This window comes from Leuresthes tenuis, unplaced genomic scaffold, assembly GCF_036924035.1.
Source record: "Leuresthes tenuis unplaced genomic scaffold, fLeuTen1.0.hap1 SCAF_10, whole genome shotgun sequence".
Lineage (NCBI taxonomy): Eukaryota > Metazoa > Chordata > Actinopteri > Atheriniformes > Atherinopsidae > Leuresthes > Leuresthes tenuis.
The window spans coordinates 28,221,719-28,248,444 of record NW_027325364.1 but is presented as its reverse complement, the minus strand read 5'-3'; the positions used below and the strand labels follow the sequence as shown (position 1 = coordinate 28,248,444).

At 43.0% G+C, this 26,726-nt stretch overlaps 1 protein-coding gene across 3 annotated transcripts; it reads right to left on the bottom strand.

Moving 5' to 3' along the window:
• Positions 1-939: 939 nt before the first annotated feature.
• Positions 940-25,594, bottom strand: dop1a (DOP1 leucine zipper like protein A). 3 transcript variants are annotated; one of them, XM_072394814.1, is made up of 38 exons: positions 25,247-25,594; positions 23,259-23,454; positions 22,661-22,842; positions 22,383-22,553; positions 21,521-21,710; positions 21,125-21,223; positions 20,628-20,727; positions 19,599-19,708; positions 18,259-18,373; positions 18,024-18,144; positions 17,407-17,526; positions 17,123-17,234; positions 15,843-15,872; positions 14,859-15,125; positions 12,389-12,914; positions 11,959-12,242; positions 11,717-11,869; positions 11,049-11,149; positions 10,694-10,959; positions 8,467-10,597; positions 8,160-8,271; positions 7,640-7,822; positions 6,823-6,948; positions 6,523-6,657; positions 6,164-6,219; positions 5,941-6,045; positions 5,688-5,754; positions 5,080-5,224; positions 4,698-4,777; positions 4,029-4,138; positions 3,615-3,764; positions 3,240-3,301; positions 2,840-2,992; positions 2,397-2,533; positions 2,223-2,278; positions 1,964-2,128; positions 1,644-1,773; positions 940-1,552 (listed from the first exon to the last, which is right to left on the bottom strand). In XM_072394814.1, exons 2-38 carry the CDS (start codon positions 23,394-23,396, stop codon positions 1,244-1,246), a joined length of 7,497 nt encoding a protein of 2,498 aa, XP_072250915.1. In that variant the 5' UTR covers positions 23,397-23,454; positions 25,247-25,594; the 3' UTR covers positions 940-1,243. The 3 variants fall into 3 exon arrangements, with proteins under 3 accessions (XP_072250915.1, XP_072250916.1, XP_072250917.1); XM_072394815.1 differs by having other exon boundaries at positions 19,599-19,681; XM_072394816.1 differs by lacking the exon at positions 15,843-15,872.
• Between the last annotated feature and the right edge of the window lie 1,132 nt (positions 25,595-26,726).

Below are 26,726 nucleotides of genomic sequence, written 5' to 3'. Positions count from 1 at the left end.
TCTACTTTTATTCAGTTCGAATTCCCAAAAAGTAGAGGCAGTTTAAAAATGTAAATAAAAACAATATATTCACAGTAGAATGTAGAAATCATCAAATGTTATAAAGTGAGACATTTTATTGTTTCATGAAAAACATCTTGAATTTGATTGTAGCTACACATCTAAAATAAAAGTTGGGACGGGGGTAACAAAAGGCTGCAAGTGGACCTTACTAAAAACAAACAGCTGGTGGAACATGTCACAACTAATCAGGTTAATTGGCAACTGATGATTGGGCATTTAAAGAAAGCACCTTAAAGAGGCAGAATCTCTGCAAAAAAACACTGCATTAAAAAACAGGCCCTCATCTCCAGAAATAAACATCGGAGAACACAGTTCACCAGGACACCCACAAACGCAACCAAAGGAGAGGTCAAATGTGAACGTGATCCAGAACCACTGCCATCTTCTATGGGCTCAAGCTTATTTAAAATGGACAACATTCTTCATCAAGATGTCCCGAAACTGGTCTCCTGAGTTTATGTTTGAAGATTGCTGTCACAGGAAGAGGGCATCTTAAACAGCAGTAAACACGGCCGTGTTCCAACTTTTTTCAGATGTGTTGCTGCCATCAAATTCAAGGTGAGGTAATATTTTTCATGAAAGTAAAGTAAAATGTCACACTTTCTCATATATCTTCTCTATTCTCAATTGTAACAAAAAATTTGATTGTTGAAAATTGTTAATCGCTGCTTTTATTAATTTACATTTTACACAGCATCCCAACTTGAATTGGGGTTGTATTGCATTCGGTTTTAGTAATATGAGATGATGTAGCCCAAAGTGATGAACAGCTTACAAGCTTACAAAAAAAAAAAAAAGGGACCGTCGTCATCCTCCATCGCAGGAAACCTTGCTTTAGAAAAGTCAAGAAAACTACAGCAACAAAGCCCACGTAGCTCTCTTCTTAGAAATCTCTCTTTTTATTGAGTCACATTGATATGGAATGGCACAGCATCTTCACTTTGTCTTTAAGGACTCACATGAAAGCTTAAAACTTGTCAAAGCTGCTCCATATATACAAATAATTAAAATTAAATACAGTAGCTTTTCAAAAGTGAAATAATCATAAATACAAAAAAAACCTTTACAGCCAATCCCTCATTTTTATATCCCCCATTATTGTTCTTGAATGTACAGGTAGAGTTTTTGTCACTAGTGGTCAGTTGTGTTATATCCCCTGCCCCTCCCCCTTGCTGTGTTCTCACGTCTTGATAAGGCCCTCGAGAAAGTCTTTCTCCACCATTTCCTCAATATTCTGTCGAGCTCGACTCCAGAAGACCTTCTGGCTCTCCAGTTTGTGGCCCTCCTTGTGGCTGGGGAAGGCGGAATCTGCGTGGCTGTGGGTGTAGGTGGGACCTGAGCGGCTGCTGGCCTTGCTGTTGAACACCTGACTGAGCAGATTGAAGAAGGGCAGCAGTTGCTCCATGCTGCGGATAACGTAGAGGGTCAGCATTAAGTGACCTGGCTCCCAGGACAGGGTTTTGGTGGAGCAGTCCTCCTCTGGGTTTTTCTATGGAAGGAATGAAAGAAAACACTTAGTGGGACAGCCACTTAGGTTTGTCATTTGAAGAACTTGTAAAGGCAGCAGGACGATGACATACCTTGGCCCGTTTCCTGAGCAGCTTGACCAGACGGACGACGTAGGGCTTAAACTCTCTCTGATGAGTCCCCTGACGTCTCACCTCCAACCCTGGATCGTCTGAAGCCTCAGGGATGAAGGCCCAGCGGTACCTGAAATGAGGCAGAACTCACTCAGAAAGGATACCATTTTGAGATATTTAATCTTTATATACAATATTTAATACTATTGAGTCTCCTAAGCTTAATAAATAATGACAAGCCGGCCAATATTTCAAACGAACGATTCTCTGACTCATATCTTATGCAAAGCCTATTGTGTCTGAGGTTTATTTGTACTGACATTTGGAACTGAGGCAAACTCTCAGGAGGCAGAGCCAAGGCCAGATCCAGGAACTTGCAGGCGGAGAGGTAGAGGTTTAGCCAGCGTTGGCTATTGTAGGAGGTGGAGAAGCCATTTCCTCCAGAGTAGGTGGTCTCCAACCCAGCAATAGATGGCCCTGATGTCCTGGAAATTAACAGGTAGGAGAGTTCACGATAAGAGGACAGGAGTAAGGTATTTATGATGTCCATTTACTGCTGCAGTCCAGCAGGTAACACACCTTGTCATGTCTTCATCTGCTGTTAGCTCCTGCTCCATCAGTAGAAACACCTGAACCTACAGGGAAACACGGTTTAACAATGAGACAGTGACCAGTCCAGCTTGTGCTTAAAAAAAACAACAAACAAACAGGAATGACAAAAGAGAGACTGTCTGTTTAGCATCTAGTGCTCACCAGCTCAGTGATCATAGTGGGCCACAGGGAGGTGAGGTGTTGGGGTGACATGCGCAGCAGCAGCACTCTGAAGAACAGGAACACCTGAGCATGAAGGATGGGCACCTGAGGCAGACGGAGGCTCTCCACCAGACGCTCTAAAGACACAAACACAGACAGGGAGCTGCTCCATTAACGTAGTGAGACACAATAGGGGTAAAACAAAGCTAAGCACTTAGTTAGTCAGCATGACTGCCTGATGAACAGCTTCGGGTGACAAATAAAGCTATCTGTAGCTGCCATGTTGAAGATCATCAGAACCTGTCGGCAGTGAATCATCTCAGCCTCCATCAAACCCATCAGCACCTTAACTAAGGCTTAGTGTTCATGATGTTCTCTGCAGCCTACAAAGTTAAAGGTGTTAACTGATGAAGCTCTGGTCAAATGTACGTGTTTATGTTTACCTTGTATGTCTGGGAGGTATTTCTGGTACTGGTCCACTTCACTGCTGTAGATGGTAAAGGCCAGACGTTTGAGCAGCATGGCCCTCTGCTCCAGTTCAGCGTCTCTGTTGGTGAAGAGACTCAACGAGCTGCTCTGGGCTACAGCGACCCGAGCTAAAGACAAACACACATGGTCATTATTACGCCGCCTGCCCACAGTCCTTCAACCTTTAACTTCTATGTCACAAACCAAACCAATTCCTCCAGTTGATACAGGTCATGACTGAAGTCTTTATTGGGAACAGGTATAACTCTGCCTGAGGTTAGATGTAGAAAAATTGACTCCTGCGAGTATGAATTTAAACAGAAAAATCAATCCAGCCTGTTGAGAGATGAAACTGAGAGAAATTGTATTACTTACTCATGAGGTCTCTGAATGTGGTCTTGTCATGAGTCATCAAGTGGTCAATGATTGCTCTCCAGCTGGAAAAAGAAATAAATGTTAATATTCTGTGACAAATTGACAAACACAGATTTTGTATCTCCATATTATTTAATGGAAACAACAGATAAAAATACATTTACTTTCTTTTTAAAAACGCACCCCTCGTGTCTCTAGAGGAGCTTTTTACCACAGAGCAGACTGCCAAGACAGCCCATTATGGTGATGTGCTGCATGACCACAAATTAATACAGTAACACTTTGTTTCTACTTCCAACTGTCAAACTAAACTTTAATTTCATTACAATGACCTTGGCCACAGCTGCGAGAGTGCTCATCCATATCCACACTTACTGGCTCACGCAGGAGGCGTCCATCTGGAAGAAGGTGTGGTCCATGAAGAGGTCAAAGGCCTCCTTTTTCCAGGCTCGGCGGGTGTACTGGTACCCACTTAGACTGCTCAACAGTTGGATGCAAGCCCGGTAGCTGGGGGCGTTGTGTGCACTGTCAGGAGAAACACGAAACGGCACATTTCCACGTAGGCCGTTTAGATTAGCGGCTACAGATTCCCACTCCGCAGTTTACTGCAGTTCATCACGGTCAGAACTAAAGTCTGTATTCTTTTCAGTCACTTACATTACTTACACTCACTTTCATTCTGATTTTGTTTTTAAGGTGAAAATATCCATATAATTGTTTCTAGGTTCAAGTCACTCTAAGGTTTGGGTATCTTGATGAAAAAAAAAACACAAAGAAGCTCATTCACACCTGTGGTTGCGGAGGTAGGGTACGACATAGTGCATGATATTAACCAGCAGCGGGATGACCTTCTCCTTCTCGTCACTGTAGAACACCATGTCCAGCAGATGAGCTAGCACCTAAAAATTAAACCCATTAATTGTCAAGTCATTTCATTCAAGTGGTTTTAGTTTTCCTGGCAACACTGTCTGGCTTTCTTAAAAAATTTAATGAAATGGCTGAGAAGTGATATATTGGCACAACACCACTGCAGCAAGCAATAGTCTCACCAGTTGCACTGCAGCACCGTTCTGATATACTGCCGTGCTTTAACTCACAGATCTATAAGCTGTGATATCAGTCAAGTACAGGAATCTGCATAATCAAACCCACACTGAGCTAAAAACAGGCAAGATGCAAAAATGGTGGCTGCTGCCTCCACAGCCCAAACCAAACCAATAACATGGATTTATGGGTTCATTAATAATGACTGAAGGGGCAGAGAGCGGTGGCTGTAAATCAGCGCTAGAAGCTCAGCTGGAGTGGGATAGTGTACAGGAGGGCTTTAATAGATTGCATTGCTTTGTACCTGCAAGAGAGAGAAGCTTAACAATGGAAATGGGTGGCAGAAGCACTGACTGATGGGTCTGAGAAACAAGAGTTGAGCAGAAAGTCGCGGTGAGTCACAGATGCTTTTACCTCGGCCAACAGTGTGAGGGCGTGCACGCTGTACACTGATGGAGTGAAGCTGGAAGCCTCCATCACTGTGAGCATTAAATCTACAAAACACACACATCCCAAACATTAGCTGCAGCTAACATAGTAGATCACAATACTGCCATGCTGAAGCATCCAGAAGATCTCAGACAGAAGTGCACTTATAATGACATTCCATTTGGTTTTTGAAAGGACTGCACGCGGACCTCCATCAGCAACCTGAAGACTTGGGTCATTCAGGTTAGATCAACTTTTTTTGTTTTTTTACCGCACAAATCCAGTGACTGAGGTATAACCAAAGCTACTGACACTTTTCTGAACGCAGTTATAAGCTTCAAGCAGCTGGTACTTGTAAACATTGTACCTTCTACATCGGATTCCAGGTTGGTTCCATCCACAACTATCTGAGGAGATGCCTTCACCTCCAGGTTTCTCCTCAGCCACGTGGTTTGCTCCAAAGAAGAGCCTGCTATCGTCCCAATGGCCTCCACCACCTTATGACTAACGTCCTAAACACACAGGGAATATTCATTCAGTGAACAGGATTACTTTGCCACCTAACAAGCCTGCATTATTGTAAATAAAGAATCTGAAGAATAACAGCAACATGTCAGTGAGATGACAAATGTACTCCCAACTGGAGGTGGTACTTGCTTGGGTTGTTCCATTCCCTCCTTGGGTATATAATTCTTTTTACTGTAAATGCGAACAAGTTGAAGCAGACCAGGACTTACACTTGTCCCACACTCAGGCGGCCACTCTAGCTGATCTTTCTTTGTACAGTCTTTAACCCAAACAGGATAAAAAGTGCTGCCTAACAGCCAAGTAAAGATCAACGGATGTCGTTCATGTGACTTAGCATTGAAGGTTACGACGGGTAACACCTGTGTGTGACAATTCTATGTGTGCATATCATCTGCTGATTGCTTCAACGAAGAGTTGAAAAGGAACCATGCAAGGAGCAGTAACTACCTGCAGCTCTCGCTGGTCCTTCTTATTCTCCAGATTGGGGTTCTTCAAAATGAACTCATTTAGAACTCTAGAGAAAAACAAAGAGAAACTTGAGTTAAGTAAGTTACAGAATCAGATTCGATTTGTGCCAGTACTGGATCCATGCAGACACTGAGCTAACACCGTCACACAAACTTAAGTAGAATCATGCAAGTGATTTCCAAGATCTTGTGAAGACAAACAGATCACTGGATATCATGGAAGAGAAACCAACCCAAGTATGAGAAACTGTCCTGGCGCAGGCAGGCCTAACTGTACGGAGTCCTTAAGCAGCGCCAACAGAGACGGCCAACTGTCAACCAGACTGGAAACAGGGATCCTGGGCCACAAAAAGGACACAAACACACATGCAGCACTTTTCTCCTTTTGTTTTTAAGGCTATGCAAAAATTAAATCTATAAAAAAAGCAATAGCACCTCAAACAGCAGTGTACTCACCTCTGTACGTAGGCGTAGAAGAACTGCAACATGCAGACCTCCAAAGACAGATGCTTCTGGAACATCAGTGAAAAATACTGAATATAATTAATCATTTTGGAAAGCCAAAAGCAAACTGTGATCCATTTCATTCAGAAAAGACATGACAAGTCAACATATATTTCAAGTCTTAACCTGTACTGTTACTCTTTTCATGTTCTCTGTCCTAATAGCAATGAGCGTGTTCCACTTCTCGCGTTGCAACGTAAAATTTGCAACTTGTGCTTTCGCTGTGTGACCAGCTGCATTTGTGAGATTATTTTTACAGAGAAGCTAAACATGAAACCACCGAGGCTCGTCAGTAAACACTAAAAACCTACCTTGTCTTTTGCGATGGCAGGCGGCTGCTTTAAGACCTCTTTGACCGTCTGCATGACCATCTCTGTGCGCATGGCGCTCACTGAACGAACCAGCTCGACCAACAGCAGCTGCTCCTCACTGGCTACAGGAATCACCTGAAAGTGGCTCTTTATGAGTACTCAATAGTAAAAGTTAATGTTTTAAAAAGTTTAGGCCTCTTTTGAAACCAGTGCTAAATTGAGAACAATCATAACTGTGCTGTTTAACATCACCAGCACTTCACTAAACCTCAAAGTGTGGGTTGTTTCATTGCCTTGTACCTTATTTCTGACAGGGGTTTTGACCTGTTTCCGCTCATTCCAAACATAGGCTATTGCTGCCATGAAATGAGCACCGTGGTTCATGGAGATCGGACCCAAAAGATCCAGGATCTGCTGCCGGAGGTTCTGTTGATCAGATTTATAGAAGTTAGATGAAACATCCTTTAACAATAACATCAAGCCCCCCTAAAACCCTCATTGTATCTGGCAGTGTGTTTTGTTTGGGAAAACATTTCATTTTAAGATATGTATCTAAATCACTATCCACGTTTATACTAAGTGAAACAATATCTCAGAAATAAAATGCCAAACAAAGAGCCAAAGCACCCTGAATAGAGGAGATTGTTGCAAACTAAGCGTTATTTGAGCCTTAAATCATTTCTCTTTCACACACACACAGCTCGTAACAGTCACAAATCATCTGAGTAAAAATTGTGTGTGCACAAAGGAAAAAAAATATGGCATTTGTCGTATTTTCTCAACTAAAATCAATGCAGCTCAAAATAAAAAGTCTTTAGAAGATTATTTGGTGATAAAAACTAAAACCTGACATCTAAATAATCCACAGTATCATGTTATTTTCTCTATTTTTGTAAACGATGGAAATGCCCTTGCAAATTATAGGTCAGTCCTAATCAGGGATGATTTACTCAAGCTTCTCAGTAAGACTTCGGACTGTTTTTTATGTGCATTAAAAATGTATTGATTGTTCATTCAAATGTCCTGATTCAGCTGTTTCTTACTTGATATATCTGCAGCAAAATAAAGCATTGCACCTTTGACGGGCAAAACCATGAAAACATATTGCACGACGTACTTTAGTTGAGCCCAGGTTGATATTGGAGGTGAAAGCGGCTGAGGCAGCAGCCGGCTTGTCTGAGCTGTCAGCTTGGTGGAGGATGCTCCACAGCAGGGTGACAGAAGACATGATGGTGTGGAGGATGGACAGGATGCCTGAACGAGCCTCAGCCAGGTGCTTCTGGTCAACACTCACTTGTAACTGAAACACAACAACACACTCAAACTTGACACAGTGATAAATATTGGAATAAAAGAGCTGAAAACAATCTTAACAGGGATGCACCCAACGTTAACAGAATGCATCACACTGTCATCACACGGTGTCACTGAGTGACAAAGAAACATTTCGGTTTGATTCCATTTATAGAAAATTAAGAACACCCAGTTAAATCAGCAGGTCAAAAAAACTGAACATCTCCAATGGAGATGATCCTTTCTGATCTGTCAAATAAGAACAAATGTAGCAAAAACAACTACAAAGGGCTAAATTCAAGAACTCCATTCTGCTGTAATCAGTTGGTGCATGGTGCCCTCACCTGATGGTACTGAGAAGTAGGATCCAGCAGACAGTAATGGATGATGGAAGTCACTCCCTCCAGCACAGTCAGAATGAGGTCAGGAGGGATACAGAGAGCCATCCACTGGGGTCTACAAGATTGTTGGAGAATATGAAGTTTAAATAATACTTCCTTACATCAACAGAAAACTTACATGGTAAGGATACAGTATGGAACATCCCATGGTCAACAGTGCCATCTGGTGACCAAACCCTTGCCATGTCATTTTACTGCATCATGTTTCAGTGTGTTATGTTGTTTATAGGAACAATTCAAACATAAATACCTGGTGTCAGTTATCCCGGTCTCATAGCGATACTGATGGAGAAGATTATCCAGGTTTCTGCATAGCTGCAGAGTCACTGAGGCCACCACCCTCCTTAGCACCTTCCCCATGTAAGGTAGGGTGGCTGTGATGAGCCCTATCCACTGTGGATGCATCTTACAAGCGTGGTGCTGATGCAGGGCCCTGATTACTGCACACAGGAACATACCCTGAGCTGTAATAGGCTGTCCATTGAGGTATTGCAGTGATGTCATTGGCTGCTGAGGGTTGACATGCTCTACTTCCCCGCCTAAGATCTCAAACCCTGTGCCTCCACTGCCTCCTGTCCCTCCACCTCCTGCCCCTCCTCCCACAGGTCCTCCTTCTCCTCCTTCATCAGTTGGCACCATGACCCTGTGCTCAAGTACAACTAGACTCTGCAGTAGTCTGAGCAACTGGGACTGGACGGCGCTACAGCTGTCTATCTGGTCCTCTGACAGGTTGATAACGCTGTCCTCTGAGAGGCCTTCCTCCACCGTGGCCACATTAACTCCTGCTGTCCGCTGCTCATGCCATTTTTGGGCACTGAAGATTGAAGATAGCAGGCAATGGAGAACCACCTTCTGCACTTTGCACTTTGAAAGGACATCACTGATAAAACTAGCGAAGCCCTTAGCTGAGCCACCTGTGACTTTGGCTAGCTCACTGAAAAGGAGTGTTAAGACCTCCACGCTGGTCAGCTGCATGGCCCTGTTACCTGCCAAGTCCTGAGACCCTGCTGTCACATGGGCAGAGTAATAGCTTCTCAGGAAGTAGAGGCAGAGCGAGATGATGATCTCCAGGTACATTGCGCTACGGAATGAATGGGAGTGGGAGTCCTGCGGAATGGGGCAGTAAAAGTCTTTGCCCATGACTGAGATCCTATGACGGGCTAGCAGGTTTTGAAGCAAAGAGAGCTGTGGAGTGTAGGTGTTGTTGATGCTGGTGGTGGAGATAGCACTTACAAAGCTTGAGGGAGCAGCTCTTAACATGGCTGCGATGGCTGACAGGGCATGCAGGGCCCTGGAGGAGTCGTACAGTTGGAGGTAGAGCAGGACGTGCTGGTAGAGAGGATGGATGTTAAAACGAGGAGGAGAAGAAGAAGATCTGCGTCCTGTGACACCGACGTTCCCGACAGTCCCTCCAGAGCCCCCACTTGGTGAGCCTGTGTCACTCTCAATCTCCGATACCTCACCTTCCCCACAGCTGTACCAGTTCTCCAGATCCAAACTGTCCCCGAAGAAAATACTGGGTGGACGAAGCTTCTCTGCTTGATTTGCTGCTTTTCTCAGCCTCTCCTCCTCTTTTCTCTTTGCCTTTTTGATCTTTGGCTTTGCCCCAGGAGATTTGTCTGCCAGCCTCTCCATGATCTTCCCCTTAAGACTGAGCTGGGTGCTGCTATGGCTACGTTTACGGGCCTGGGGGTCATCCACCTGCAAGCTGTGGTCAGGGGTGGCTGGATCAGAGATGTCTGGCAACATGACAATGGAGGGGGATGAACTGTGGCGGGCGATACCCTCTTTGTGCTGCTCCTCAGCTGACATATCAGCTGGTGTGACGGAGAGAAACTCCAATGTACCTTCAGCTAACATCTCTGGCAGCGTCTGGTGGTTGGAGCCATGAGGAGGGTAGCAGTCCTGACGTGGACCTGTCGAAGTATCTGAAGTAGTGCTATCAGTATCAGTTTGGGGCCAGTTTTCAGGTGGAGATGACACTTGATGCGATTCCTCATCTATCAAATTCAGAACTCTGTCGATCAAGTCTTTTATGACACAGGACACAACTTCCTCTACAGAGTCTTCTGACATGTCATCTAAGGAACCAGGCTGTCGATCTGAGCCATTTATTGTGCTGCTGACCCCATCCGCCTCCTCAAAGCTGCCATTTTCAACTGTAGATGAATGAGAACCAGTGGACTCTGAGCTCTGCGGCTCCCCCTGCTGGTCAGCAGGCTGATAGTCACCTGCTAATTGCAAGTTCTCACTGCTCAGGCTCAGAATGGACAAACTGTCACTCAGAGGGTTGACAGTGAGACAGAAGGGCTCCATGTCTCTCACTACCAGGCCTCGGAGCTCCTCCCGTCCAGCCCTTCCACTTTGGATCTGACTGAAGTCTAATAAAAGAGAGAGAAAAAAAAAAGGATATTGAAATGAAGTGTCATGCAGATACAGAATATGTTCTTATCACAGAGTTATTATCCACTGCTCACTGTCAGAGAAGCCAGAGTCTCTGGTGAAGACCGACGCTGATGGGTCCTGTTCCGGTGGGTCAGGGAACACCTGGGCCCAGTGGCGCTGTGCCTGTACCCTCTGAATAGAGACTCTGTGAGTCTTGGGATGGAGCAGAAGGAGGAGGAGTGGTTCAAGGACCCGTGCAATGTCATGTCTCTGAAGAACCTGATTCACCCAAGCCCGACCAACCGCACTGGTACATGGATCCCAATAACTCAAGCTGTCAAGCATGATGAAAAGAGACCTGAAAGACAAAGTGAGGATGGCAAAATAGTGTGAAAGTTAACCACTTCAAACAGCAGGAGTTCCATCGCTCAACAAATTCAAACTGACCTGTCAAACGTGCGACTAAAAGGCGAAGACTTGGTGATGTTCAAATCTCGTGTTAAATGCCACAGCACAGAGAACTTCACATGGGCCTCCAAACGAATTATCTGAAACAGAGGGAGCGTGGATTTGTATGAGTTTTATAAGAGAAGTATTCCAGTGGGTGTTGGTTTGTATCATCTTCTTCCTAGATTCACCGTGTGGATCTGTTCAACAGTACAAGAAGTTTGGCTAAGTCACATATTTCTATTGTGTCGAGTTACTATATAAAGAACCTTTTACTCCTTTCCCTCTCTGCAGCTGTCTATAGAAAGTATCAGTGGTGTCATAGAGTGCCTTGTATTTTCTCTATTATCTAACTTCTTATCATCCATAGAGAAAATTCTCACAGTTTAGTTCTGCCTTGGTGTCATAACAGCGTTTGATTTTTTTTTTTTAAGCTGACCCGATTCTCGAAAAAGTCACATGTCTGACTTCCTGTCTGGCTTTTCTGCTCTTAGATTAGGCTCTTTTTAATAGAATCTGCACCTATTCTTACGTGCTTCGGCATACACGGAGAAATCACGAGCACTGGCTGGACCCAGTAGAATCAAGTGGTATGAATGTGTGAAAATGTGTGTTTGTTTTATGTTTTATCATTCTGGCATGAGAAGCAAAGTGTTCACTCTGCTGACCTTGTCCCTGTGCATGAGTTGCTGGCTGATGACATCCTCACAGATACTAGACGAAGGAACCAGGTTGTGGAGCTGGTAGAAGAGCTCCACGCTGCGCTGATGATGCTGAGGTGTCCCTTCACTCAGTTGGTTCCACAAGATCAAAGCCACACTCTGAGCACAGGGTTGGTTATTAAACAGAGTGAAAACTGTCCAAAACCAACAGAAGTTTCACTGTATCCTAAAACAACAACAATCTCTACCTTGAAGAAGTCGGTCTTATCTGCAATGTACTTTAGGATTCCCTGAGTGAGTGGAGGCCTGATAATGACAGCCACTCGACCCTGGCTGGGACTCATTGTTTGAGCAGACTCGGAGCCGCCTGCAGATGCCACACTCTCAGCCGCCACCATGGCAACCGACTGGGTAAGCCCTACTAGGTCCATCAGCAGGGAGATGGCTGTGCCCTGGAGGCTGAAGTCATCAGCCAGGCAACAGGCATCCATCAGTGTCTGCAGCCACACTGGCAGCCGTACCTGCTCGCTGTCTGCATGGTGAAAGTGGGACATAGGATACTAACTGCTTTTGCTGAACTCAAAGTGTTTACAGTCTTACATGCATGCATACTCATAAACTCCCTTTGTTTCCAAACATCCAAAAGTTATCTATAACAAGGAGAGTTTTGGGACTCACCAATCTGCTCTTCCTGTGTGGGTGAGGACTTGAGGTTGCCCTCTGCGATGTAGACAGGGAAACTAGAGCATTCTAAGAAGAGCTGACAGGCAGCAGTGAAGGCAGCAACATACTCTCTCTGGACCGTACCAGATCCTGAGCATGACTCGATATGATCACAGTGCTGGGAGTTCTCCGAAACCAGCGGCCCTGAGTGTATAAGCTCGCCTCTCGGACCCTCAGCTTTGTCCACCTGCTCGGGGATTATATACAAGATGATGAGGCGGGAGAGAAACTGTTGGAAGTGCTCCAGGCAGCACTGCATCACTGGCTTATCTAAAGGTGTGGTCTGAGACGGCCCTGAAGAGCGACTGCCTGTTTTGAGTGCAGGGTGGGGATGAGCGGTTTGCTCTCTCTCCTCTGGACCGTCTCCCTGGTACTGGACAAAGTCTGTGAAGCCACTTTCAGAGGAGCGACTGCTGGGGGGGGTTCCCCCGTCATCAAACACCTCCCCGCTGCCAGGTATCTCCAGAGTGGAGGAGTGAGACTGTCACGGAAAGAGAAAAGGCAAAAAAAAAAATTAAATTTGATGAATTTCTAATAATACCTTCTAAAAACTTTCTTTTGCCAGCCGTATCATCAATGTGACAGGGACCTGGTGAAAAACGAGCATAATAATAACCATAAATAGCAGCATGAAAGCGCTCTATAAAAGGGCTGTCACAATCAGGAGATTTTAGTATTTCATTCTCTGTTCATTTTTACAACATTATTTTACCATAAACCCTTAATGATCGAGTAGTTCAGCAAATCTTTATGCCATTTGTTGGCATTGCAGCATGAAAACAAAAAAACAAAAAAAGTTCCATTCCACGTTCACAGACGTTATGACCGATCGACCAAACGAAGGCTCACTCCAGAAAGTGTCCCAGGAACAGATTCTTTCAGCCAGCATGTACAGTATCAGGAGCTTTGGAAGAGATTCACCTGAACGGAACAAGGCCTTTAGTTGAGTTAGAAAAAACAAATTTGCTCCCTCTACAGTGACATAATAAAAATCTATCGTTGTTATTGATGGCCAATTAAATCATACAAATATCTCATCTGTTTGTTTGCCACTTGATCAAATACAAAATGAATTGATCCTATTTTGCCCCAAACAAAGTCCTGACCTGAAACTGCGTGTATAGACTTCGACATATCTCAACAGACACTGATAATCCATCCATTGTCATCCTCTTAACTGACACTGATAACACAACATTTCACATCTGTACATTTTTTCAGTCAAAACAAACAAAACCTGTACCCCATTTCATCACTTTTGCTGTGTATTCATTACTTTCAATAGTGGTCACTATAAAAGACGCAGGAGCATCATAACTCACTGTGTTCTGTGTACTGGTCTTGAAAAAGTGAGGCTGTGCACACAGCTGATGGGCCTGACCTGAGGGACATGTTTAGACTGAACGTTACCTCAGGGTAGCATCCTGCTGCAGACAGAGCGACAGATTCAAGTTCTTACAATTCTTTGTCACAGCCCTCCTGTGGGGGCCTGAGGGCTTCCTGACACACTCTTTGATGAAGCCAGCATGCGCGCTTTCTGCAGCCTGGACTCAGATGGCGCGTTGGCTGCCCCGTTCTCTATATGCCCCTCAGGGTGGGGGTGGGAGCATTAGTATATACTGAATGTTTTCCACTCTGATGAATACGGCACACCCTGGAGGCATCTCAAGCTAGTTTATTCATCTATTTCCAGAGGGAAAAAAAGAGCATGCTGGGCTCAGCTGTTGGGTAAACATCTTCTGTCATTCAACTCATCCATTCGCCCCCCCTCATGGGTCTACCTCAGTCCATCCTGACTCTATCCATCAATGGGAAGAGGACTCTGAACTTTTAATCATGGCTCAGTAGGTTACAAAATACTTAAACAGCCAGGTTGTTGGACAAGGACCAGAAGGACCACGGCAAACCAAACAGACCATTTGTTCTGAACAAGTCTTCAAATGCCTTGTGTCAAGGGAGTGTGTGATGTGCCACCGAGCCAACTGTGCTACAGGCCGCAAGGCTGGCAGAGGGCACCAAGAGGCACTGCTCAGGGACCAGGACACACCATCAGAGCCTAAAGTAATGGGGTTTTGGGCGATAACTTGTAAGAGAAGTAGATGAAGGAGGGCATAATAGGACATTATGTGTCTGTGGCGAGAGTGGCGCCTAGTTGATTTCAAAAGAGTTTAAAGGATCAGAGACACAGAGGAGTTATCAGCTTTGAATGTTTTTAAAAGCCAGAGACAGGCATAGCATTAGTTTTAGTGTTGGTGCTTGTGGACAAGTTTTACTTCCAACTCGCAACTAAAGAAGCAGAAACTCTGATCCAGTCATTACTAAAGTGTCAGAAGAACTTGACGTGTTAATGCTTAAGTTTGCCGAATAATGTCTGCCTTTGATCAAAAAACCTTTCACTAAAAAACACCGAAACCATTCTCCTCACCCGTCTCTCCTCCACGTCTCGGCTTTCGTCCCTTGCAGAGGTTAATGGATTGCTGGTGGAGCTGGAGAGGCCCTGAGCCTGGGGTCCTGTGGGCAGGGCCAGAGGAGACACCAGCGGAGGCTGAACTTTGCTGAGGATCTTGGAGCAGAGGCGAAGGCAGTGGGTGAGCTCCTCGAGGCCCAGGGCCTGCAGGTGACCCGTCAGAGCTGCCACCATCCGCAACAGCAGCTGAGGGAGATGCTCTGTCTGGATTTCTATGTAGGTTTCCTGGAAATGATGAGGAAAACTAATTAATCAAAGAATTTTAAGCACAGCTACTGGTCATTTGGAAGGAGGTGAAGGTGATTTACTGAGGTTGATGCTGGACTTTGACTTATATCTTCAAAATAGCTGAAGTTTACCAGAAAAAACACAATTTGGTTGGTTGGTTCCAGTTTAAAAACATGGTTTTCTTTTGTTTTTATTCATGTTTTTTTTTTAGATTTTGGTAAAAAGAATGTGGATACTATGCCAGTCAGAAATGTGGACATACCTACCCATTCATTACGAATCCATTCAGATTCTAAAGTGTTTTTATTGAACAAGCAAAACACGTTTTCATGAAATAAACAAAAACAAAGTTTGAAAATAAGCCTTAAATCATGGAATGAAATCAAATAGTCATAAAAATATGAGAATTATGGTAGTTTATGAGTGCATGCATGCTGAACAAAAACCGTACACACTGGGCGAGGATTTCATTTTCACAAGATCCAGACCAAACAGCCAGGGGAAGTTTTCGCCACAAGTAATGACCATAATCCCTTTGGATCATGTTCTTTTTTTTTTTAAAGTATGAAAGTGAGTCGGTCAGAGTGACGTAACACTCAAAGCAGGAAAGGAACAAAGACGACCTGAGGGATGTTGGCAGGACGTTGCAGAAATGTTATCGTAGCCTCAGTGAAGCAGGGTGAGGTGAAAAAGCAGGAAAGAGCAGTACTTTACCTGGCAGATTACCCTCATGCTTCTAGTAGGCTTCAAGGAGAAAGAGCAGATCATTTGAACAGACAGGAGCAAGCAGAGCACAGGCCACACATCACTGTTTGCAGAGACACACACACACACGCTTGCTCCATCCTCACCGAACAACGAGGCTCTATCCCCTCATTCCAACAAACAAACACACACGCACAAAGACAAAGTAAAGCATTTCAATAGGGTAAAAAAAGAGCGTGGGATTTCCAAACTGTTCAGATTGGAAATTCACTACAGACAAGCATATTTCTAAGAAGATGCTAACAATATTTTAGCAGGGAAAATAAATCCTCACGCAGATCCAAAGGCCTGTGTGGGGATCGTTTACAATATTAACTCACAGACACAAAACACACAAGAGGATCTCTCACACACGCGCGCAAACACACACCCGGTGGAAGATCAAAACTGGACCCAGAAAATAAAGAAAAGAAAAATAGTTCAATGACAACTCTAACAATGGGGATTCCACATTGTAAATGTCTGTGGAAAGTACTAAAAGTGAACATGCTGGATATGAAGAAGAGGGAGAGATCGAGACAAAAAGCTAAAAACAGGAGTTTAAAATGACACAGTCTGAAGAAGAGAAAAGAAAAGAATGCCAATAAAACATGAAGGGATAAGAAGTAAGAGGACAGATGGCATAAGAAACGATTCTTCTGAAACAGTCTGATCCCAAAACTGTAAAAATAAAAAAGTAGTGAGGTGGATACTAAAAAAACATCTCTAACCGATCCGATCTAACCTTATGGATCTCAAGGTCATGGATTTTCACTTTGCAATGTTAACTCCATTCCTCAAGGAACTTCCTGTTCTGTCCCCTTTTGTGAGAAAGCTTCACAAATAAAATCTGTTCAGGCTCATGCAGCAACAACACATGACATGTACATGTATATATTTGACTATTTATCAATTACCCTTATATAACTAATTTAGCATTGAAGGCATACATTTTCAATGCTTTACCACCGAGCAGAACATTTCCTACTGTGGCCTCCATACTACAGAGAGAGAAAAAAACTGAGAGAACCAAGTAAGACTAAACAAATGACAGAGAGGATGATAAAAGTGAAAAGAAAAGCATGAACATATGTCGGTAAAAGAATGTAAGAGTTTATTAAAACCAAGAAAATCTTGTCTGGATCAAAGCAAAAAGAAAGAAGGAAAGATTGAGAGACACATCAGAAAAATAGAGAAAGGGAGAAAAAAAAAGAACCAAAGAGAAAAGAGACAAAAAGACAAATTCTCACCAAGGAAACAATATCCAGCAGGAAATCAACCAGCTGGCAGAACTCCACCAGCTCAGGGGGATCTAAACTCCCAGCATGCCGTGCTGCGCATGTGGAGCTGTTCACCATCCTCCTGTAACACATAATGATTCCTGATTATCCTGAGTTGAACAACAGCGTATTGGCACACATTAGACCCAGGCCACCAGCTAAGCAATGTTTCAACATCCCTGAAAGCAGTTTCAGTTTTCCAAAGACTGACAACCTAATCTATCTGTCAGGTGTTAGCTGATTTAAATACAGACCTGCAACAGTCCTCAAACCAGCAAGCGATGTAGTCCCACATATAGTATGGCTCAAATGAGTTGAACAGCAGATTGGCTGTTTTAATGAGCTCTGCCGTCTTCTTGTTCTCTCGTAGTTTACTAGGAAAGAGAAAAAAATTTGTTTTGCAGTTCATGTTTCTCCTGCAAAAAAACAAACAAAAAAAAAAAAACACTGAATGCTGTATTCCATCATGTGGTTTGTAACTGGACTGAAGAAATAAATAATCTGTTCAGATAAATGATAGTTTTCCACTTTCCATCTTTAATTGGTCCATAAAAGCGCAACAGTTAGAGCTACAGTTTGAACTCACTCCCCTCCATGCATGCTTCAGCTTCTGATATTTCTGTTTGCTACGTTTCGATTGACGTTAATGTTCTTTGAGCAAAGTGTCTAAGAATGCAGTACAAAGGTGTCTTTTATCTTTTCAAGAATATTTTAAAAATAATATCAACATCACGCATTTTCCAGGTAAAAGATATTAAATATAACCTCTGGTCCATTTAAAGCAATGCTCACTAACAGGCAGAGTCATTGTTAAATGAGCTAAGAAACAGTTGATCACATCTCAGGGAGCTGAGCAGCGGGCTGGACTCACCTGCTGAGCTGTGTGTGATCTTTGCTGAATGGACTCTGGTTCTGGAGGTCTAACTCTGTCCGACACTGTGTGTGCAGAGTCCGGAAAACCTCAATCAGAACATCTTCAAGGATGGCTGGCCCTGCAGAGTGGAGCGAAGCATGTGATCCAGAGGACAGACACAACACATTCAGTTTATGTGACAGGTGGCTTTATGACAAAGACAGCTTTCACAGCACGAACACAAACCGCTTACCTAGCTCTGGTTTGTCCAGTAGACTGATGAGGATGCGAAATGGCTTGAGGTCGTGCATGAGAACGCTCTCCTCTTCTCCACCTCGGGCCTTTCCCTGCAGGATCCCAACCATTGCCTAACAACACAACATCACACACACACACACGTATATTACAGTAGGAATCAGAGAATACATCACTCCTCAGCCAGATGCTTTGATATATTTTTTTTCTCTATTTTACTTTCAATCGTATAAGTCAGAATCATATTCATATTTACATTGACATGCTTTCATTTTTTTTTTTTCTGTTTTACGCTTCATCTGCCTCGTAATCGGCAGGAGTATGGCACAGACGGTCCCCTGTAGTACCAACATTCTCCCTATTAAGGGAGCTTCAATGACTATCTCTGAACAGATGGCGGAAAACAAAAAAAACAAAAACTTCCCCTCCTGGTTGGTCTCTGTGCCCCCAGTTACCAGAGTGAATCACGCACCAGGAGGGCAGGAGCCGTTTTAAGCGTGACAGGACGGATCATATAAGAGTCAGGAATGGTCTTCAAAGCTGAGGCTGCTGGGAATAGGACCGGGACTTACAATATACACAATCCCCAGAGAGAAAGTGAGGGAGCAGAAGGATTAAAGGGCAAGGATAAACTGTAGCAGACAAAAGGTCTGTGCGATTTAGGACAAACCCTCCAAAGAGACACTGCCCGGCCCCACAGATACACGTCTGCTTTCAAGAGAAATCATTTAGAATTATGCTGAAAGCCAGTTTTATATGCGAGACTGTAAATAGTCCCTTTGATATTATCTAGGTTCTACAAAGCACTTTTACAATCCCTTTCTTATTCACTTTAATACTCATAAGGCAATTCTTCTGATGCATATGCAGACCTTTTCACAAACACCAATGAGCACATGACGGACGACGTCACAATATACCAGTGCTGACGATAATAATGACACTAGAGAAATATAATACTGATTCCTGATAGTTCTCAGCTGATAAACGCAAAATCTTATTGAATGCAGATTGTTTTCGTGTTTATTTCCCACCTGAGTGGAACTCCTGTCCAAAAAAATAAAACAACATAAATTCATTTGTCTGGTAGCAATATTAGTTTTTACAAGCTTCTTTTAGATAATGCAATAAATATGCTATTGCGAATGCTTTTGGCAACAATAACTGCATAGAGAAACAAACATAATGACAGCCTTAGATTCTTACCCAAGGACACTTTAATATGTGGAAGAACAGGCGATTGAGCCACGAACATTCCGAACGGAAGACAAAACATCAGCTGAGCCACAGCTTCCTATCAGGTCTCATGGATGACACGACTGTACGTTTAAACCTCACCTGGACCAACATGTCCTTGGAGAAGGTGTTGAAGTACTGGCTCGCGTGCTCCTCTGGGTTGCTCTGTCGAGTGCTGCGGGGGCCTATTATCACCCCGTTGTTGTCGAAGCCTTTAATCAACAGAGACATACAGGAAGAATCACTTGCAGTGAACCCTAAGATGCGTACGGAGCATATCAAGCATGAGGAGTTACGTCAAACACTTATCCAGTGACAAATTAACTGTGTGGATGGGCATCGCTGGTCTTTCATCTTTTTCTTTCTTTTTTAAAAACCTAAATGCTTTTACAGCTAAATGTGTCTGTGACTGCTTTAAACCACAGAAGCCAGACCAGATTTCGACGGGCCCAGTGAATCCTTGAAGTCTCTTGCTTCTGTATCTCACTCACAGATGGAATTACTATCTACTTCTGCATCTCTACTTAAGACTTTTCAATGCCTTTTCTAATCACTTCTAATCCTTCAAAAATTGAGCAGACGGTACAGTAATAATGGAAAGACTTGTGAGTGTGACACATTCAGTGTCCATCGTGTTAATACTTACCAGTGTGTTCGCCCACAGCGAGTAGCAAATAAGAAAAAAATAAAGTAAGACAGTGACCAATCCAGACACAATCCCACAGTATATTTGTCAAGAGGAACAAGTAAAAATATGAAAAAATAAAAAATAAAATCAACAAAGCACACATACTAAAGCTTGTTTGAGAATCACCGACCAGAACAAGTGGTCTGCGAAGGCTGGAAGCTCTTTAGGCTAAAGTTCCTGCACTGGTCCAAGTAAAATCTCTACAAGTCTCATAAGTTATAAATCACAGTTGCTTCCAGACCTGTAAATAACTAAGGCTCATGCAGCGAAATAAATAAAGAAGGTAATTCCTGACACCCCTGCACTTCCCTAAATACAAAACAAATTCTTACTGGATTTTTCCTTTTGGGATTATTTGAGAAGTACGTCTAATTCTGTAATATTTCAATAATCACACAATGAGACGGATGTGTCAGTGTTGTGTCTGAATGTGTATTCCGCACCCAGCAGCCAGGCGTAGAGTCTGCGGTTCAGGGACATGTCTCTTCTTAAAACCACATGCAAAGCTGCTGACAGGATCCGGATCATGTCAGGCCGAGTCGCCTGAACACAACACACAACAGACCAGAACATCTGTGACTGCGTTGCCTCTGACGCCTTCAAACATGTAAACATACACAGACACACAAACACACACACACACACACGCATTTACAAGAGACAGTGTTTGTCAAATAGGTGGTGTGTCCCAGAACTGACAGGTTCTGGAATGTTTAGCGGAGGAGGATTAAACAAGCACCCACCATAAGTCACCCAGCCTAAGAGGCATCTGCATCTCCAAACACACAAAGACACACACTCACATACAACATAACAGCAATGCAATATCATCCATTTACTAGATGTTTTGGTTTTAAGACCGACACTTACATCAAGTCAATATTACAGATGCCACACAGACATCGAGTTTCAGCCCAGTCTCTCCCACAGTTTTCTTTACCTGGCTCATATGGAAGGGGAAGCAGAACAGAATCAGGTCCAGTGTGCTCCTCTGCACTAAAACACTGGAGTCCTGGACGGACGTACTGACCGCCTCCACCTGGTGAGAGCAGAAACTGACTTTTACGTACATAAACCTTGACACTGTCAGCCTATTCCGATCCATCCGTTGATCCCAGTTTAACATATGATGACAATTTATCTGACTGGATCAACGCATTATACAATACATACAAGGTTCAAAATGCAGCAAACCCACCTTACATTCTGCAAGAAAATAGAATGCATTTCATGTCCTAACACCCACACTCAAAATATCAGGAGTTGAATTTTGCCTCTAACCGAAGGCCGTGAAATTCTCCCATGAGGAAAATTAAAAGGACAATTAGTCATGTACCATAAGCTCAATGTCACTGCCCATGACATACAGCTGGTCCTCCATGGAGAGCTTTCGGTTGAGATGCAGCAGGACAAAGGACACCCCTGGGAGACGCACCGCGGGGCTCGTCAGGATGCTGCCCCACAAGGCACTGTAGAAGGCCGACTGCTCCACTGCTGCAGCCACCTTCTCCAGCAGGGTGTTGGTTCTTTGGGAAACACAGGCAGCACAGTGACTCGCCTAATTAAACACCAACATTTACCTCCGACCCCACCGTCACTGAACATAAAGCAGCAATGGTATTTCTACTTTCATTGACAGACATTATTGCTCGTCATCTTCGTGTTTTCCTTCTGTCAGAAAGTAATATGATTTAGATGATAACTGCTGACACCTGTTCGCCCACACAGCAGATTTTTTATGAGACACATTAAATGTATTCAATTCAGATAAAAAGTATGGTTTTCCTGTTAAAACAAGCTGAACAGTCATCTATGCAAAGGCTCATAGAGCAGTCCTCCTTTTGGCACGTTACAAAGTGACTTAGGTGTAACTGTAGCGCCCTCTGGAGGCTGCTTCAGATTATGTGAATAATTTCCTAAACATCTTCACAATCTGAAGTATAAATAATCCCAGTTTAGTCAGTTCAAAGCATTCTTCTAGTTTAAACTTATTTGTGGATGTTTTCAGAGGATTGCTGAATCATGATGACGTTTTTCATCCACAAACAGACACATCTATCTTCAGTTTCAAAAATCAAATCATGCATCATTAATGCTATCTGCAGTCTTCTTCTCCTCTCCAGTGGTGTATAATACCTTCACCTAATGGCCATTCCCATCACTCCATGTTTGTTTTTTTCCATTACTCTTCTCCTTACCTATCATAATACTCTGAGCCCTCCTCCAGACCAGGCAGTACTCCAGTCAGTAGCCCCTGTAGGCCTGGTTTCAAGGTCTTTCCCAGGGGCAAATAGTAGGTCTCGTAGAGCCCCAGCAGCACAGGCTTCACAGACATAGCAGCATTGGAGAGTAAAGGGAAGAGCCCAGAGCTGCAGTGATGAGAAACGCAGAAACTGTTTAAATCTGGTAACAGCTGAAGACGTTGTAACTAGCTTGCTGTGTTAGGGCCTGCTAGCTCCCGTCAGTGTTGTATTACCTATACAGAAAGAGGTCTTTGGCCAGCCTCTTAGGTCCAATGATCTTGAAGATGATCTCGTAGGTCTCCAAGGCTTTACGGTGGACCCCACTGGGCAGGGCAGGGTGTAGGCATTGGGCCAGCCGTTTGCCTATTGTCAGCTTCTTGGGAACAACTTGATATTTTGCATTGTTCTGCAAAACCTGAAACCAGCAGAATTTGGAAGAGATGCATCTGAACATGATCTGCATATGTCGTCAGAAAATGCTAAACTCCTGGTACATTAACGTCATCGACAACCTCTGGTTAAATGAAGAAATCCCCAAAGTTGGAGCATGTGACGCCATCATTTCTTTAGTTTACTTTTAAATGTAACTGAAATAAAAAGCTGAATGAGCATCCTCCAAGTTTAGAGATCCCCTAACTTAGGGGTTGTGATTAGGCTTACCGATAAAACATCAAAAGCTATTTAAATGTGTATTTGACAACATCAGTAAAAGAATAATAGTCAGGAAACATAATGAACAATCATTGTTTAACCAATGGCGTTTAGATGTTTTAGTTGTACCGAGTCTCTGTAACACCCTTCAGAGTAATACAAGCTGCGTCTAATTCTTACCTTGTTGAGTTTGCCCAGTGCAGAGATGAGGTCTGCCCATTCACTGGAATACTCAAAGTTTTTGAGGGCTTTGTCAACTGCTGCCACATAGTTCCTGTACTTCGAGTCGCTGAGCAGCTCCACTTCCTCTGCATTCATTCTCCTGGCTGGTAATTACTCTAATGTACAACACCGGCCGCACATATGTACATCACACCTGCAACAAAGAAAACAAGGAAACGATCATTAAAGGAATAAGGAGATCATGACATGAGCTACAGTGTCCGTGTCTAAATAAAAGCATGAGCCTATCAGGCAACACTGGGGTGGGGCTGCGGCCATATCAACTGACTGAGTCATATGAAATCATGTGTGCGAAGTCTGATATGATTACTGCATTTATTCAGTGTTTATCGGTGAGACGAGACAGCTGACACAGAAACGCAGTTCAAAGTTTTTAAAAAGAGTGATCAACTTTGCCACAGCCATCCACGACTCCGACAGTGCAGTCTCTCAAAAGAAATTTAAAGGACTCCAAAAATCATTCTTTTTCTTTTTTATGATCACAAAGAATTGATCATAGCTTGTCAGAATGGATAAGTTCTTAAATTACCAAAGGACTCATGATTCCTTCCCTTTATTGAGGTGTTCAATACGTAGCTTGGCTTGTTATACATACATCATGTTTTTAAATGAGTCAGTACCTCATATCGAACAACTAATGATGCTTCATTCCTTACAGCAAACACCCGGTGAATTGGTTTCATTGCTGTGTTTTTAAACTAAAACACTTTTGGCTGAATTCTCACAGAATGTCTTCTGAAAGACTGAAGACTGAAAGCAATTTCAGCTAACGAGTTTCAGTCTGACTTCCTCTTGCTAAGTCTCAGGATTACAACAAAAAAGTCATACAATTCAGCTGACCAATAAATATGATCAGCCAAGCAGTAGCAGATTTTTGAGGTACTAAAGGGCTCAAAGAGCCAATATTGCCCACATCCTGACCAGCCTGAATTGTGATGCGGGATGGATCGGAGTTTATGCCAAATCCAAACCTGCCATGTGAATATTGAAAAAGCCTAGTTTTACAATCATCCAACAGTGGTGTAGCTACCAGTAAGGCCTTCAGCTGCTGTGACCGAATGGGTAGTGCATTCCAGGATGCCTTTCAGGATACTGTGACTTAGGTATGTAAGCTGGTTATTTAAATTACAGCTGCTTTTCTATCCCCAAAAACCCCTGTAGCCAGTCGATTTGGACCTTTGCAACCAACAAGGCATTTCTGCTGAGGGAAACACCACCACTGGATGTTCCAACCACTGGAAACACAAGACAAAGCCCCAGTACAGCAGCGGTTTCTGAAATACTCAAAAACTATATCTATTATAAACCGTCTATCTTCCCCCATGTTGATGTTTGGTTGGAACTTCAGCAGGGCCTGGTGACCACTAACGTCCTCGGTTTTGGTCACGTGATTAGCTGAGGCGCACATTTCCGTTAATGAGCAGCTGAACAGGTGTGTAATGTAATGAAGCAGTTAAGTCTCGTGAGACTTGACATGTGTCTCGGAAGGTTTAAAAAGCAGACACTAAACTAAGAATTCGACTGTCGAATAATTAAGTTTCGAGGTCATATAACGGCGTGTTAGAGGCTAGCATGTGACAGCAACGACTCCGCATCCACTGAATAACACAAACTTTAGTAAGACTATCAACAACAACTCAGAGCAGCGGAGCAGGTTCTCACTTGTCTCTTGTGCCACGGTAACCGCTGCGTACATAATTTACCGTTTGGTGGTGGAAACCTCTACAAACTAAGAAAACGATACTATATCCCAAAGCTATTTTAAATGGCCTCTCTATAAACACAGTGAAGAAGATAGATAAATCTGTTTAAAAAATGCTGTTTGCAGTAAAGCTAACAGCTATCTTATCCTAAGCTAGGTCATTTTATTTCACCTCGCGCAGGTTACATGACAACTGGTAGAACAAGAAAAGGGCTAATCTTACCGTTACAATACCAGCGACTGTCACTCAATCATGTGTCCAACTGAATTAATAAAAACGGCTGACAACGTCAGTAATGTCTTCCAAGCTAGCTGTTGAGCAGGTTGTTTAAAAGATGGGCCCGGCTCTGGTGTCAGCCTTTCATACAATTCGAGTCCCGTAACAAAAATACTGATTCTATTCTACATATTCTCGTTTCTTTTCGAACTGTTCCAGTGTGTGTAAATAAATAGCGGCGAACGCCCAGGAGCTCCCATCACTAGAAATACAAAGCTAAACGATTGACAGTTCCCAGACTGCACTGCAGATTAGCTGTACGTCCAACCCAGAGCGTCCAACTGCTCTTCCGCATGGACGTCTTCGCCCTATCCGCTGCTGCCGTGGAGTCACCCGCCATAACACGGAAATGAGAAGCTCAGTCTTCAAAATAAAAAACTGAATATTTGAATGCATTCTTGGATTCAAGGTGTTCTCTTTGTGTTAAATTTGAATGGATTCTTGGATTCCAGTTGTTCTCTTTGTGTTAAATTTGAATGGATTCTTGGATTCCAGTTGTTCTCTTTGTGTTAAATTCCTTATAAAATATAAAGTGACACTATTTTAGACATGAAATAATACTCATGATCACAGTACATCGGCAACATGAAAACAAACACAACAGCATTAAATGAATAAGACATGATCAGATCTCAAATGTGTGAATGTGAGTATTGCAACTGATAATAAAACATTTATTGATGATATATTTAAATTATTATTATTATTTATTATTTATCTAAATTTTGTCGAAATATTGAACAGACATTTGGTGAAGCTTTTTTATCTCTCAGTTTTTCTGTCTTCAGCTGAACACATGGAAACATCCAAAATAAAGGAAATTCAGTCTAATCATACAACACAAAGTCATTTTAAAGTCTCAGGTTAATGTCCACTGTTAAACAGTCCAAAACACAATAACAGAAACATGATCAATACCGAAAAACAACATCTGGCTGTGAGTGGAGAAACTGCTCATTTCTAACAACACCTAATTGTTGAGATGAAGAACGCACACTTTAAATTAAACATCAGGTTGTTTTTAATCGACAATAAGTAATTTGTTGCTTGAAATAGATCATGTTCAACATGTTTACTGAGCAGAAGTTTAGAAGGACTTGTGATAAAACCATATGTCACCTCTGCAGAAACAGTCAGAGACATTTTCAAATAAAAATCAGTGTAAGTGTGATGATGCCACACAACTGCACGATTGGAGCAAAGTGAATGTTGTTATTGACAGAATTAGTACGACCTCTGTCACAGCAGAAGACATGAAATAATATTGATGATCACAGTAACACACACAGCATGTTTCACTTTACACTTCTGCTGTCTCGGAGATGTCAAGTGAAAGTGCTAATATTACAATCTAACAAACATCCAAAAACTGCAGAGAAGGTCACACGATAGACAGTCTGAAATGTTTGCATATTGATGTTGTGTG